Source organism: Cucumis sativus, chromosome 3 (genome assembly GCF_000004075.3).
Source record: "Cucumis sativus cultivar 9930 chromosome 3, Cucumber_9930_V3, whole genome shotgun sequence".
NCBI lineage: Eukaryota > Viridiplantae > Streptophyta > Magnoliopsida > Cucurbitales > Cucurbitaceae > Cucumis > Cucumis sativus.
Window position 1 is genome coordinate 6,843,353 of NC_026657.2, and position 14,505 is coordinate 6,857,857.

The 14,505-nt window shown below is 36.3% G+C and overlaps 3 protein-coding genes across 7 annotated transcripts; all 3 read left to right on the forward strand.

Annotated features, from left to right (window-relative positions):
• The first annotated feature begins 448 nt into the window (after positions 1-448).
• On the forward strand, positions 449-9,155 carry LOC101204338 (bifunctional fucokinase/fucose pyrophosphorylase). 5 transcript variants are annotated; one of them, XM_011652365.2, is made up of 10 exons: positions 449-1,038; positions 1,350-1,641; positions 2,351-2,724; positions 3,750-3,876; positions 3,973-4,986; positions 5,273-6,000; positions 6,481-7,042; positions 7,132-7,717; positions 8,180-8,370; positions 8,571-9,155. In XM_011652365.2, the coding sequence occupies exons 1-7, from the start codon at positions 700-702 to the stop codon at positions 6,871-6,873; spliced, it is 3,267 nt and encodes a 1,088-aa protein (XP_011650667.1). In that variant the 5' UTR covers positions 449-699; the 3' UTR covers positions 6,874-7,042; positions 7,132-7,717; positions 8,180-8,370; positions 8,571-9,155. The 5 variants fall into 5 exon arrangements, with proteins under 5 accessions (XP_011650667.1, XP_031738387.1, XP_011650668.1 ...); XM_031882528.1 differs by adding an exon at positions 1,134-1,219 and having other exon boundaries at positions 899-1,038; positions 6,481-7,717; positions 8,571-9,131; XM_031882529.1 differs by adding an exon at positions 1,134-1,186 and having other exon boundaries at positions 899-1,038; positions 6,481-7,717; positions 8,571-9,131.
• On the forward strand, positions 7,519-8,987 carry LOC105435078. The gene is made up of 4 exons (XM_031883050.1): positions 7,519-7,778; positions 8,180-8,272; positions 8,571-8,663; positions 8,708-8,987. Exons 1-4 carry the CDS (start codon positions 7,519-7,521, stop codon positions 8,985-8,987), a joined length of 726 nt encoding a protein of 241 aa, XP_031738910.1.
• A 951-nt stretch (positions 9,156-10,106) lies between the features above and the next one.
• Positions 10,107-13,387, forward strand: LOC101207141 (FACT complex subunit POB3). Its single transcript, XM_004133754.3, has 2 exons — positions 10,107-10,766; positions 12,232-13,387. The coding sequence occupies exons 1-2, from the start codon at positions 10,673-10,675 to the stop codon at positions 12,996-12,998; spliced, it is 861 nt and encodes a 286-aa protein (XP_004133802.2). The 5' UTR covers positions 10,107-10,672; the 3' UTR covers positions 12,999-13,387.
• The last annotated feature ends 1,118 nt before the right edge of the window (positions 13,388-14,505 follow it).

The following is a 14,505-nucleotide window of genomic DNA, read 5'->3' on the forward strand; positions in this document are numbered from 1 at the left end:
CCTTTACTTCGGTCTCATTCGAGGTTGGGGTGGGCAAGTTCCCCTTGCATCCCTTGTCCCTTAGTCTAAATTAATGCACAACCTTTACTTACTAACATTTTTTTTAAAGTCTAGGACATACTTTTAAATTGAAAAATGGTTTTTAATAAGGAAAAAAACAATAGCATTGATTTAAATATCCACAAACTGTTGAAGTTAAAAAGAAAAAGTTGATTCCACAAATTTTGAATCCTCCAAACTAAAAAAATAAAATTATAAATTAAAATGTAAAATTTCAAAATCTCACAAAATTTTTAAAACAAGAACGTATTGTTAAAACAATAATCAGTCCTTAATTGTTTTAATATCTTTCAACTAAATGATTAGTTTAGTGATGTTTTTAGTAGTAAATAGTAAGAGTGATTTTGAAGAAAGGGCGGGCAAAATATGAGAAGGAATTGGAGACAACCAAAAGGGAAAAAAAGAGAGAGTAACATTTCCAAATATAGACGAAAATTAGCAAAAATGTTAAAACTTTAGATCCGCCGACGGTACCCATTTCTAACGAGAGGGTCCCGGTCCCGATGGTTCACTGGCCACCCTCACTCAGATCGCCGTTGTCGTTGTCTTCTTCTTCTCAATTCCCTTCAATTCCACACTCATCCATTTCAACACTCCTTTAAAGCTCTTGAGGTTTCTTCCCAAATTCTCAGGAAGTCGATGATGGAATCCAGGGTGTCGAGAACCAGACAGAAGAAGGCCGATCTTCACTCTATCCTAAGAAAATCATGGTACCATTTACGTCTCTCTGTGCGCCATCCCTCCAGAGTTCCTACTTGGGACGCAATTGTTCTCACCGCTGCTAGCCCTGAGCAAGCTCAGCTTTACGAGTGGCAGCTCAATCGGGCGAAGCGTATTGGTCGAATTGCTCACTCGACTATTACTCTCGCTGTGCCCGATCCTGATGGCCAGCGGATTGGCTCTGGAGCCGCTACTCTCAATGCCATTTACGCCCTTGCTAAGCATTATCATAACCTCGGCCTGGTTCATAGTACTGAGGTAAGTTTCATTTCAGCTCGTTCGAAACCTCGTTTTTGAGCCTCGGCATTGCTCTGGTTGTGGTTCTTTTCTAATTCTTACTTCCCCTTCATCAGCAACGCGATGTTGGATTGCGTGAATTAAAATTACTAGAAGTTCCAACTCCAATGTTAGTCCTGTTTTTAGCTTGCCATTGAAGGATGTATGAGAGTGCTGTTTTCTATATTGGTTTTATTTTAGTTCAAGTTTAATGGATTTAAGAATTCTGCTATTCTAGGTTTATCTGACATCATTTTGTTTTTGGGTACATCGTATTATCGATCATGTTATAGGTGGATTCTATAGGCAATGGATGTGGTGAGTCTGATCTGCTGCTGCCTAACTTGTCAAACAATAACAATGGAGTTTCTCTCTCACAGCTTGCTAGCTTCACATCTAAAAAACATATCCTATTGCTTCATGCTGGTGGCGACTCTAAAAGAGTTCCATGGGCAAATCCCATGGGGAAGGTGTTCTTGCCACTACCGTATCTAGCAGCAGATGACCCTGATGGGCCGGTTCCTTTGCTTTTTGATCACATTCTCGCCATTGCTTCATGTGCCAGACAGGCGTTTAAAAATGAAGGTTTTCTTCTTTTCTCTTTCTTCCTGTTTTTATTTCATGATCGTTTGATCTGCTACTAACACTTTATAGACATTCGTGCCATGAGAATATTTGTGATGCCATGGGTACTAGGAGAATTACTGGTCATCTTTTCCTTTTGCGTTCTTTTTCCTTTTAAGTTTGAATACTTGTTGAATTTTTTCAATATGCATTTGACTTTCCATAGAGAAGGGAGAAGAAAAATGGTTCAAGTTGCTAATTCGGAACTCTATGACCATCAAATCATAGATTAGCCCAGATTGCCCAGATTGCCCAGTGGTCCTTAAGAGTCACGAGTTGGGTATAATAAGGAGCTTATAGGAAGTGAGTTCAATTCATATTGATCATTTACCTAGTATTTTAGTATGTATGAGTTTCCTTGACATTCAAATGTTGTAGGGTCAGATAGATTGTCTTATGAAATTAGCCAAGGTGTATGCAAGCCAGTCTCACTCATAGGCGAAAAAATAGTTACTTTGAGCTATCGTTTTGAAAAAGAAAATTAAGGTTTTATGGCTTCATATTTTGAGGATTTTTTTATGGCTATAATGAAATGGGAGAATATACTAAGGGGCTTTTGGCGGGTATCATGCTCAGGGTACTTAAAAGAGGATATGTAAAATAGTAATTTTTTTTACCAAGTTATGTTTCTTCCTTCCAATTCTTGTTCAATGGGGCTGATTGGTTGAAGTCACTGCAGGAGGAATACTTACAATGACTGGTGATGTTTTACCTTGCTTTGATGCATCCGCTTTGATTCTTCCAGAGGAAGACTCTTGCATAATAACTGTTCCTATCACCCTTGATATTGCTTCCAACCACGGTGTTATTGTGGCATCTAAAAATGAGACAGCTGGCAGAGGTTACACTCTAAGTCTGGTTGATAATCTCTTGCAGAAACCTAGTGTTGAGGAACTCACCAAGAATGATGCAGTTCTAAGTGATGGTAGAACGCTACTTGACACTGGAATAATAGCAGTTAGAGGTAAAGGATGGGCCGAGCTAGTTTTGCTTGCATGTTCATGCCAACCTATGATTTCAGATCTTCTAAAGTGTGGGAAGGAGGCAAGCTACTGATATTTTGTTTTTAAATTTGAACTTTGCATGATTAATCAAATTGTAGAAGTAATAAGATTACACTCCCATGTCTCAATTTAGGATTATATCGTATATGGATCTAGTTTTATTACTATAGTATATTTGGACTGAGGAGTTGATGAAAAACTACTTTTCTATTCTTTTTTTCCGTCCCTGAACAGCCTGAGCTATTGATGTGGTTGTAGGTCATCCTTAGAGTTCACATATTTGAACTCTGAAAATTTATTTCGTTAAATATCCCATTCATCCGCTTACTCTAAGTTTATTCTTGCGCAGTTGACATAATGGCTATGTAGACTCGAACTTTATTAACACATTGATTAGACCTCTTTGTTGCCAGTACAAGATCCCCCGTCTCTTCTTTTCCTTTGAGTTTAATGGCTTCTCCTTTAGAGAAAAGAGGTGGGAGAAGAGGAGGGGGTGAAGAGGGGAAGCGAGAGGAAAAGAGAGTGACTGTTAGTTTGTCATCCTAGGAAAAATTAACAGTCAATCCTTTTATTCATTTATTTTTATTTTGCCTTTCTTAACAGAAAAGCACAAGGTTGGGAACTTCAGCTTAAATATTTGTCATCGTGGTTGATGAAATTAAAGTCCGGTTATTATTCAAAATGAACCAACATTTTAACCATTTAATTTACTCTGTGACGGAAATTCAGCTATTGGATTGCATTCTTCACTGGATATTATTTATTTCATGATATGATGATATATGGCTGTTGTTTTAACATGGTAACATCTTTTTGTCGACTCCTCAAATCTTATGTATAATTATTTATTACTTTTACTTAAAAAATCTTTGTGGCTTTTCTCTTCATTAGTGAATATGTTATGTATATAGTTATAGAAAATGCTGACACCGATAATGAATTGGAAAAAGTGGCCTCCGATAACACAACCATTACTATTGTCTGCAGTGTAAATCTGAATATTTCTTAGTACTTTAAGAATGGTATGCTTCATGTATTAAATAAACGTTTTCTATGTATATGTAGATTAGCTTATATGAAGATCTGGTAGCAGCTTGGGTACCTGCCAAACACGAGTGGTTGCAGCCACGTCCTTTTGGTGAAGAAGTGATTCGTAGGTTGGGAAGGCAGAAGATGTTTAGCTATTGCGCTTGTATGTCAAGAACATTTTTGCAACTGAAGTTTATTATATACTCTTTTTCCCTTTGCTTTTAGTTAAAGGTATTCTTGTACTGTTATTAATTTGCAGATGATTTATTGTTCTTACATTTTGGTACCTCGAGTGAAGTTTTGGATCACCTAAGTGGGGATGAGTCGGAACTTATTGGACGAAGACACTTATGTTCTATCCCGGCTACGACTTCATCTGACATTGCAGCATCTGTTGTTATCCTTTCCAGTAGAATTGGGCCTGGAGTATCTGTTGGAGAAGACTCCCTTATTTATGATTCCTCCATTTCTGTTGGAGTACAGATTGGTTCCCAATGTATAGTTGTTAGTGTTAACATCTCAGAAACTAACAACCAGTTACCAGGAGGTGCGTTTAGGTTCATGCTTCCAGATCGCCATTGTCTTTGGGAAGTTCCATTAGTTGGTTATACTGAAAGAGTCATAGTATATTGTGGACTTCATGATAACCCAAAAATTTCAGTCTCTAACGGTGGGACATTTTGTGGGAAGCCTTGGAAGAAGGTTTTGCAAGATTTGAGTATTGAAGAAAGTGATCTGTGGCCTACAGCTCGAACTCAGGAGAAGTGCTTGTGGAATGCAAGAATATTCCCGGTTCTTTCCTATTCTGAGATGCTTACTTATGCTATGTGGCTGATTGGATTGAGTGATGCAAAAACGGAGCATTTGCTTCCATCGTGGAAAAGTTCTCATCGAGTTAGCTTGGAGGAATTGCACAAGTCTATCAATTTTCTTAAAATGTGTACCGGATCAAGGAATCACCAAGCAGAACTGGCTGCTGGAATTGCTAAAGCTTGTATCAACTTTGGCATGCTTGGACGTAATTTATCCCAACTATGTGAAGAAATAAAGCAGAAAGAAGTTTTGGGATTAGAAACTTGCAAGGATTTTCTAGACATGTGCCCCAAACTTCACGACCAGAGCATTAAAGTTGTTCCAAAGAGCCGAGTGTACCAGGTGCACGTTGATCTTCTAAGAGCATGCAGTGAGGAGACAGCAGCATTTGAGTTGGAACGAGAAGTTTGGGCTGCTGTTGCTGATGAAACTGCTTCGGCAGTAAGATATGACTTTAAAGGTAAATATGGTGTTCATCAATGTTTGAAAGGACATGCATTAATAGAGAATAATGGAAATAAATACACTGATAATGCAGCAAATAAGATGTGATGACATGAAATGAACGAAGTCTCTCTCTTCCCCTGTTTTTTTCCTGCTATAAGTATTTTCCCGTTTCTCAATCTTGTATCTTGTCAAAATAGTTATTGATCTAAATTTTACACTAGCCTTGCATAACATATATAGTTTTTCCAAATGCATAACCATCTAAATTTTATACTATGTTGCCTTGCATAAATATTTAGATCTCTTGGACCAGCCTGACAAAGATAAACTGGGACACAGTAATAATCATTCTGACAATGGAATAGACCAATTAATTCACCATAAAAGGGTAACTGTTAATTTACCTGTACGTGTGGATTTTGTTGGTGGTTGGAGTGACACTCCTCCATGGAGCTTAGAGCGTCCTGGTTGCGTGTTGAACATGGCAATTAATTTGGAAGGTTCTCTTCCTGTTGGGACCTGTATAGAAACAACGAAAACTTCTGGAGTTTTGTTCAGTGATGATGCTGGTAACGAGTTACATATTGAAGACCTTAACTCGATTACCACTCCATTTGATAGTGATGATCCATTTCGGCTTGTCAAATCTGCGTTGCTCGTGACTGGCATTATTCACGATCATATTCTAACTGTTGTTGGTTTGCAAATCAAAACTTGGGCGAATGTGCCTCGTGGTAGTGGTCTGGGAACTTCCAGCATCTTAGCTGCCGCTGTGGTAAAAGGTCTTCTTCAGATAACTGATGGAGATGAAAGCAATGAAAATGTTGCAAGACTTGTATTAGTACTGGAGCAGCTTATGGGGACTGGTGGTGGCTGGCAGGACCAAATTGGAGGTTTATACCCTGGCATCAAGTTTACCACAAGTTTCCCTGGAATCCCACTACGTCTTCAAGTTATCCCCTTGTTACCATCACCTCAATTGGTCTCAGAGTTGCAGAACCGATTGCTTGTAGTATTTACTGGTCAGGTTAGTATCCCAAAACTTTCTCTCTTCTCCTGAATTGATCTTTGGTATTGTGTTTGAAACTATATACTTCTTTTAATAAAAATGAATGTTCAAATGTGTAATACATAGATTTCTCTTAAATTGATAACAATCTTACTTCTTGGAAATTAAAAATTGTTTTTTCATTCTTATGATTTTTACTTCTCTTGTTTTTTTGTTAAGAAGGGATTGTAAACTTGACTTCTTCACTTTTCAGTTTATGCTGATGCTATGGTTTACTCTGTTGGGTCACTTTTGTTTATATTATGCCAACATCTTCTTTGCAACACTGCTAACATAAAACTTGGGTGTCTTAATCTTTCAAATGGTTACATTTATGAAAAACTCTGCAATATCATCATAGAACCCTGGTCGAGGATATGTGCCTCAACCATTCTATAATCTAATATCTTATTTTGTAAATATTTTCTTCTGGGTTTATATTCTTTAGCTCACATACAGGTTCGACTTGCACATCAAGTTCTTCACAAGGTGGTGACACGATATCTGAGACGCGATAACCTTCTCATATCCAGCATAAAACGTTTAGCCACCCTAGCAAAGATCGGGAGAGAAGCACTCATGAACTGTGATGTCGATGAGTTGGGGGAGATAATGGTGGAAACTTGGCGATTGCATCAGGAACTAGATCCTTTCTGCAGCAATGAGTTTGTCGATAAGCTCTTTGCATTTGCGGATCCCTACTGTTGTGGCTACAAACTAGTGGGTGCTGGTGGCGGGGGCTTTGCTTTATTACTAGCTAAAAGTTCAGTCTTAGCCATGGAATTGAGAAACAAGCTCGAAAATGATAAAAATTTCGAAGTAAAAGTCTACGATTGGAACATATCTTTATAGAGCTAGTTATGTAGAGACATCATAAGGTTGCATTTTACAAAATTGCCAGTTTATTATTCTTATTCATATTCAACTGCTCCCATGTTGATCATGTTTGGGAAATACAGAGAACAACAAATTGCTGCTTGATGTGTGTTATTGGATTTAAGCCCCCAATGAAAAATTCTTGGTAGAAGTTCTTTTCTTTCTTCGTTGGTGCTAATTTTTTTTCTTTATTGCAAAAATTGATATAAAGCTGTTACACTTGGGGCTAACTAGGTGGTTACGCTGTCCGGGATTCGCTTCCGAGTTTAATCTCCAGGAAGCTTCGCTGGGCTCTACGTGATAAAAAGAGAATACCTAAGGGTAGAAGGGGGAATGTGGAAGGATGTTTTTTTGTGAGAGAGGGAAAAAAGAGGGGACGTGAAAGGGAGAATATGAAGTTGGAAGAGAGATGGAAACATAGGACTAGAAGAGTTTTTTATGAGAGAGAGAGAGAGCAGAGAGAGGTCATTGGTGGGAAAAGGGGGGAATATGAAAGGTTGGTGCTTTTATGAGGGGGAAAATGCGGCGTTGGAACTTGGTTTGGGACCGACCAGCCAACCAGACCACACCCTTTCGTTTATTATGCTTGGTTTATTTGTGTATAAAATGATCATAAATATAATGCAGTCGGGTGTTTGGTACGGTGACTGTTGGGTGCTAGTGAGTTGCATTACTGACAGTAAGTGGCCATTGGAAGAAGTAGAGCCAGATAGGCGGAGGGTGCAGATGGGTATCTGGAGTAATCGAGTGGACAAATGCAAGATCAAGCCAGGTGCCCACATTTACAGCTACAGAGCTGCCTATGCTTACTCCCATCACGGTACTTTTCTCCCCCTTTCGAAATTCGATATTCTTCATGTGGAACATAATTTCCAAGCCCTGTAATCCACTTGTTTTAGCGTTTCTGTTAGAATAATATTTTCTAGTGTGAAGTGTCGATTTATTTGCTAAGGTTTCTGTATCGTTATATTTTTCTATTTGTAATGGAAAGTCTTCCATATAAGTTTTTTTTCATCACAATGCTTGATGGATCCCAATCCAATATTAGCTTTCTTATGGCCATGGTTTCATTCCTTCCCTAGGTATCTCAATTTTTGCAAATTTTTTGCTTGTTAATAGCTTCTCCATTTTTTAGTATCATAATCTTGGGCCAATAAGTAAAATGCTCATACTTTAGAGGGACCGAAGATTTTGATTCTAATGCTAATTTTAGAATCCATTTTAAAAATGTCACCGTTTACCGTTATGGTTATGGAGTTTCCTCACTTTATTTTTTTTCTAGGGTGAGAGCTGGCACTTGCACCATTGCAAAATCTGACTCATCTAATATGGTTCTGCACCGAGCAATGTATCTTCTTCTAAATGGATTTGGAAAGTATGATATGTGTCTAAACAACTGTGAGGATTTTGCAAAACAAGTCTTCTGATAAATATTGAAGCTTTCTTATGGCCATGGTTTCATTCCTTCCCTAGGTATCTCAATTTTTGCAAATTTTTTGCTTGTTAATAGCTTCTCCATTTTTTAGTATCATAATCTTGGGCCAATAAGTAAAATGCTCATACTTTAGAGGGACCGAAGATTTTGATTCTAATGCTAATTTTAGAATCCATTTTAAAAATGTCACCGTTTACCGTTATGGTTATGGAGTTTCCTCACTTTATTTTTTTTCTAGGGTGAGAGCTGGCACTTGCACCATTGCAAAATCTGACTCATCTAATATGGTTCTGCACCGAGCAATGTATCTTCTTCTAAATGGATTTGGAAAGTATGATATGTGTCTAAACAACTGTGAGGATTTTGCAAAACAAGTCTTCTGATAAATATTGAAGCTGGAACGAGTGGTCAAGTTTCCTCTGTTGGTGCAGCTGTTGCTTCATCCTCCTTTGCTGCGGTTTCCAAGTTTTTAATGCCAGGTCTTGGGGCTGTGGCTGTGGCTGTGGCTGCAGGGACGGGAATGTACCATCTGGGTCGGTATTCTTCCGAGATTGGTGTCCGACCTGATGTGATTAAGGTGGAAGTTGAGGTCTTGCTCCCCATCAAAAAGAAGTTTCGAAGAACTCTTGGGTCCAGCAGATGTAATCAAAGATAATGTACAGAAAGGCAGTGAAGGGGGTAAATTGCATGCTTTTCTACCTATGGATTAAAGTTTTGGAGACAAAAATTAGTAATTGGAATAGTGGGAATCAAGGCTGATATTACAATTTCAAAAAGAATTTGAGTATTTTTAAGACAATTGGCCAGAGAAATTGTTCGATAACTTCCAACATATGCATAATATTCATAGCGTGAGGAGAGGAAATGCGAATTCTTAAGTCAACTAATTGAATTAGAAAATCAGATGGGTGACTTTTAATTGGAAAAACAGAATAGTTTTGAAACAAATTAGATTTTAAAAAAAGGTTTGTTTTTAGTAGAGGAGACGAGAGTAATAAAGTTCTCTTTTTTTGTAATCCATTCTTTCCTTTTAGGTTTTTTCTTTTATTTCCAAACATATTTTACTCATTCTCTGCCTTTTTAGTATATTATTTATATTTTTCAACAAAATTTATTTCAATTAAAAAAAGGAATTCTTATAGATAGAAAAAGATTGAAATTATTTTTAAAATATACCAAAAAGACTAAGATATTTTAGGGAAAAATTTATAGATTTTGCTATATTTTGTAAAAAAGAATTCAATATTTTTCTATATTTGAAAATGTTCAAAACACTAATTTTAGAATTAGGATGTGTTTGGAATATATGTAACGTTTATGAAGATATATTATCAAAATAACATCATTTTAGAATTAAAGTCGTGCTCTCCATTGTAATTATAAATATTAATTCACCATATATTAAATTATGTAAAACATAAATTGAATTAATTATTCGAGGAATTGCATCAAAATCAGAAAAGCTAAACGTTTCCTAGAAAAAAAAAGTAAATGATTTTGTTAAAAAAAAAATGTAACTTGATAAATAAAGTATTATCTAAATTAAAGAAAACAAATTGAAAAAAGATAAAAATTATACTAACAACAACCAATTTTTTTTTTAACATTAATTTAAAATTTAGAATTTTGAAATTGAAATAAATTTTGTTAAAAAATATTAATAAGATAAAGAAACCATTCAAAGAAAAAAAAAAAAGAGGGAGAAGAATTGGAAAAGAATATGAATAACAAAATGAGGAAAGCAGCGAAGGCATAACTTGAAAGAGTAGCAAGGAATCCAAAGAACATAAGATTCCCTTTTTTACTTTCCATTTCAACAACCAATTTTGAAACCCCAACAATAAGTCTTTTCGTTCTATCATCCTTTTTTCTTTAAAAGAAAATTGTGCTTTTCATCTTGTTGGGTTGGATGAGGTCCTGTACGTATTGATTTGTTGAGAGAAATGGGGTCTAAGAAAGAGAAGAAATATATATAGAGATATATGGGTCATCGTAAAAGTTCTATCATCGTTTCTTTGGGATTATGATGATACATTTTTAAAGCAAATCCTGAAGAAAAAGAGAGACCCAAAAGAGAAATTTGAGTGGATGGGTTTGTTGAACTGATTCTCGCTCCACCCAACCATTGATCGCCACACCACAACCCACCCATTTGGCTTCTTTCGCTTTGTTTTCCCTTTTTCCTTCTTTTCTAAAAGAAAAAGCCATAATTTCAGTCGGTCGTCGTTTCAGTTAGTCAGTGACTGTGGTGGGGTAGTTTAGATTTGTTCCAATTGACGAAAGTGGCGGTTGGATGAAGAAGTAGACCCAGAAAACAGAGGGAGCAAGCGAAGCACACAAATGGGTTTGATCAGTAATCGAGTGGAGAGAAGTGAAATCAAACCAGGCGACCACATTTACACTTATAGAGCTGTTTTCGCTTACTCCCATCATGGTACTTCTCTTTATATTTCTTCCTTCCCTTTTGGATTTTGAGATTTTTTTTTTTTTGTGAGCAAAACGATCTGAATTTCACGTATCTGTTCATTTCTGTTTCTTGGATTCTTTTGCTCTTGGGTTTGAGTTTCCCCTTGCGCTTGATAATGGATTTCTGGGAAATTATGTGTTGTTAATAGTTCAGCATTTTTGTCCAGCTACTATGTTGCTGATGTGAATGTGATGTATATTGACTGAGTTTGGTTTCACTCTAAAGTGCATTTTTTGTTGGTTTCTGGAAGTTCCCTATAATTTGTGTTTCATTTCATCAGAATGCTTTATACGGGTCCAATTTCAAGATTTGTTTATTATGTTTTCTTTCGGCTAGATATTGATTGCTTTATCTGTTCTTGCAAATTTCAGCTTGTCAATACTTTCTCCATTCCGAGTCATTATATCAAAAGCCGATTGTTTAAGTTTATTGCACTAGAATAAGGACCATAAAATTCCACCTCTAAAGTTTCTTGAAGATTTTTTTTCTTAAGAGAGCGATGTCTTTGTTGTTCAATTAATAATCATAATTGATTTTGCTCTGAAGCAGGAATCTTGTATTCCAGTTCGAGTTTTCTCCCAATATTTATTAATTGACGTGCCACAAGCACATTAGCGTATTTGAACAGTTCCGTGTGCTTTTTTTGTAAGCCTTGCTTCATTCTTATTAAGTATCTTAATTTTGTTTTAGTGCTGAATGATTTTCATTTTTAGCGTACCAACCTAGAATTCTCTTGGATCACTCTAATTAGATGTTGACAGAAATTTTGAAAGGATGCTTTGGTTAGACTTTTCTTCTTAAATTACATGGTTCGTCTCCTTTTCTGGTGGTTGATTATTTATTAGTTAGTCTTTCATTTCATATTTGCCAACTATATCATTTGGCCCATGTTCATGTAGGTTAAGTTTATTATCTTTTAGCAAATGGTTGTTACCTAGTAGCTTCTCAACTGTTTTGAAGTCTTCAAAATCTGATAAAAATACTTCTGCTTGATTTTACTATTATTCTGAACTAATGCAGAACTCTACTTTATTTAGTTCAGTCTGAGTTGTGGTCTGGACTCCAGATTATGTAAGGTTTATATGAATAGAAATTTTCATTTGAAATTTTAACTTGTTAGAATGAAATTTTCCGAACTGCAATGCACCTGTCGAAATGATTGCATCTTTTAAATTCATTGTACTTGTTGCCACAGATATTATAAATTTGAAATTCCAGTTGAAGCAAATCTGTTTCAAATGTTCTTTTCCTATTGATGGTTTTGAGAAGTCCAATTATTTGACTTATGGGCTACCCCATTTATAATTTTACTTGCAATTCTATTTGACTAAACATTACTAGACAGGGAGTCTTAAACTGACACTACATTCCAAAATAAGCACTACCATAAAGTTTTCATTTTCTATCTTCTTCCACCGTGTTCTCCATCCAGGCATTTTTGTAGGGGGAAGCAAGGTTGTGCATTTTAGACCTCAGAGAAACTTGAATTCAAGCACTGACACTCCCGATTTCTACGATTCAAGTTCAAGCAATCCATCATCCTGTCCAATTTTCCCTGACTGTGGATTTAGACAGCCAAACAGTGGGGTAGTTCTTTCTTGTCTGGACTGCTTTCTGAGAAATGGATCCCTTTACTGCTTTGATTATGGAGTCCCCCCATCAGTTTTTCTTTCCAGGGTAAGGGGTGGCACTTGCACCACTGCAACATCCGATTCATTTGATATGGTTATTCATCGAGCAATGTATCTTCTTCAAAATGGATTTGGAAACTACAATGTGTTTGAAAACAACTGTGAGGATTTTGCTCTATATTGCAAAACAGGTCTTCTGATAGTGGACAGGCTTGGGGTTGGAGGAAGTGGTCAAGCTTCTTCTGTCATAGGTGCTCCCTTGGCTGCCATTCTTTCCTCTCCTCTAAAGTTGCTAATGCCAAGTCCTGTAGGCATGGCAGTGATGACTGCTGGAATGTACAGCATGAGTAGATATGCGACAGACATTGGTGTTCGAACTGATGTGATTAAGGTGGCAGTGGAGGACTTGCCTCTTGATCTCGAGTCTTTCAGCAGCAAAGAAGAAGATGAAGACGATGAAGACGATGAAGACGACGAAGACGACGAAGACGATGAAGACGATGAAGAAGAAGAAGAAGCACCCGCCACCAAGAAAAAGAAAGATTCTAAAATGCTTGTGGTCAGGTGATTTCAACTCCATTTTCTGGTCGATGAAGCTGCTTCATAAAAATTAATCGATTCGTGCCAGGTATACAAAATAGCAACATTACGGTTCAATCCTCAACTCCAAACTGCTCATCTTCTTTCCTTGTTATAGGTATCTCTTGTGGTTGCACACTTTTATTTTATCCTGTATGAAAATGGTGTGTGGACTAGCCTGATCATTAATATTTGGTAGTTGGTCAGCTACATCACTGTCAAAATCCATCTAATGGATGCACAGACTCATAACCAACATACGTCTGTCTCCATTAGACTTGGATGGTTTGTTTTTTGTTATTTTAACAAAATGTTTGATTCATGTGATTCTATCTTACCATCAGAAATAAAAAGCTAGACTAATGAGACTTCAAAATTCGGTATCGACTAGGAAACCGTGCACATCTGTCGAGTTTATGACTCGTTAATCTGTTGAAAACTATGAAGATAATCTGGGGGGTGAGATGAACGTAAATGGCTGAAGATTCTCTGTATTGAATCAAATTGTCTAACTAGGAAGGAAAGGAAACCATATCTTTAGACAATCCTAATATGGGTTAGAGAATTAAAGTCTCTCAGAACAGCCAATTTTTTCAAGAGACAACTGTTATATTCTGAATATAAATATCAATATATATATATATATATATAATATTCTTTGCTTCTCTTCTGTTTCGTTTATATCAGTTTTCATAGTTTATCATTGATGCACCACATGTAACCTGCTCCACATGATTTGCTGCATTTGAATCCAAAGAAATAATAAATAAACAAAGATTGAATATACCAAGCTTTACCGACAATTCAAGTAGGTTAAATTACAATTTGGAGAGAGCTAGAATTTAGTCTAAACTCAGTGCTTATAGTTTTTATGATATGATAAAATCTTCATTTATAGTCCTTACAACGAGAGTTGTATCAAACCATACGAACCGTAGATATCAAATTTGGAATTTAGCCATTCAAATATTAGCATAGGTTTCTTTTCAACGATTGAATAGTTGGTGAAATTCATAAGATTAGTAGTAGAGGTTGTTTAATGCACAAACCTATGGTTAGATTGATTATATACATCATTTCAACGTGATATTTAAAAAAGTGCTTCTTGATCTTGAAATATCCATTGCATGTGTTTTCTAAAATGTAGTATTTTGATATCAACAAATTAAAGAGAAACCAAAAGGCTACATATGCTTTACTGGATTATAATAATAAAAAGAGAACCTTTTTATGTTATTATTCACTTTCAAGGATACCCAACTTGATGCTTCTTGAAGATGCCTTTGCCTTTTTAATTAAACTGTTTGAACCTCAATTGAACCATCAATTTCCTTTCAACCCTTCTTTTTCTCTACCATCATGTGAATTCTTTGCAATTTGCTTATATATTTATAAGCACTTTTTCCCCCCCAACAAAAAAATTACCTTGCAAAATTGATTATACCAAACTTAAATGCTACGAAATTGATTGGTCACACACCCTCGATTTAAATCTA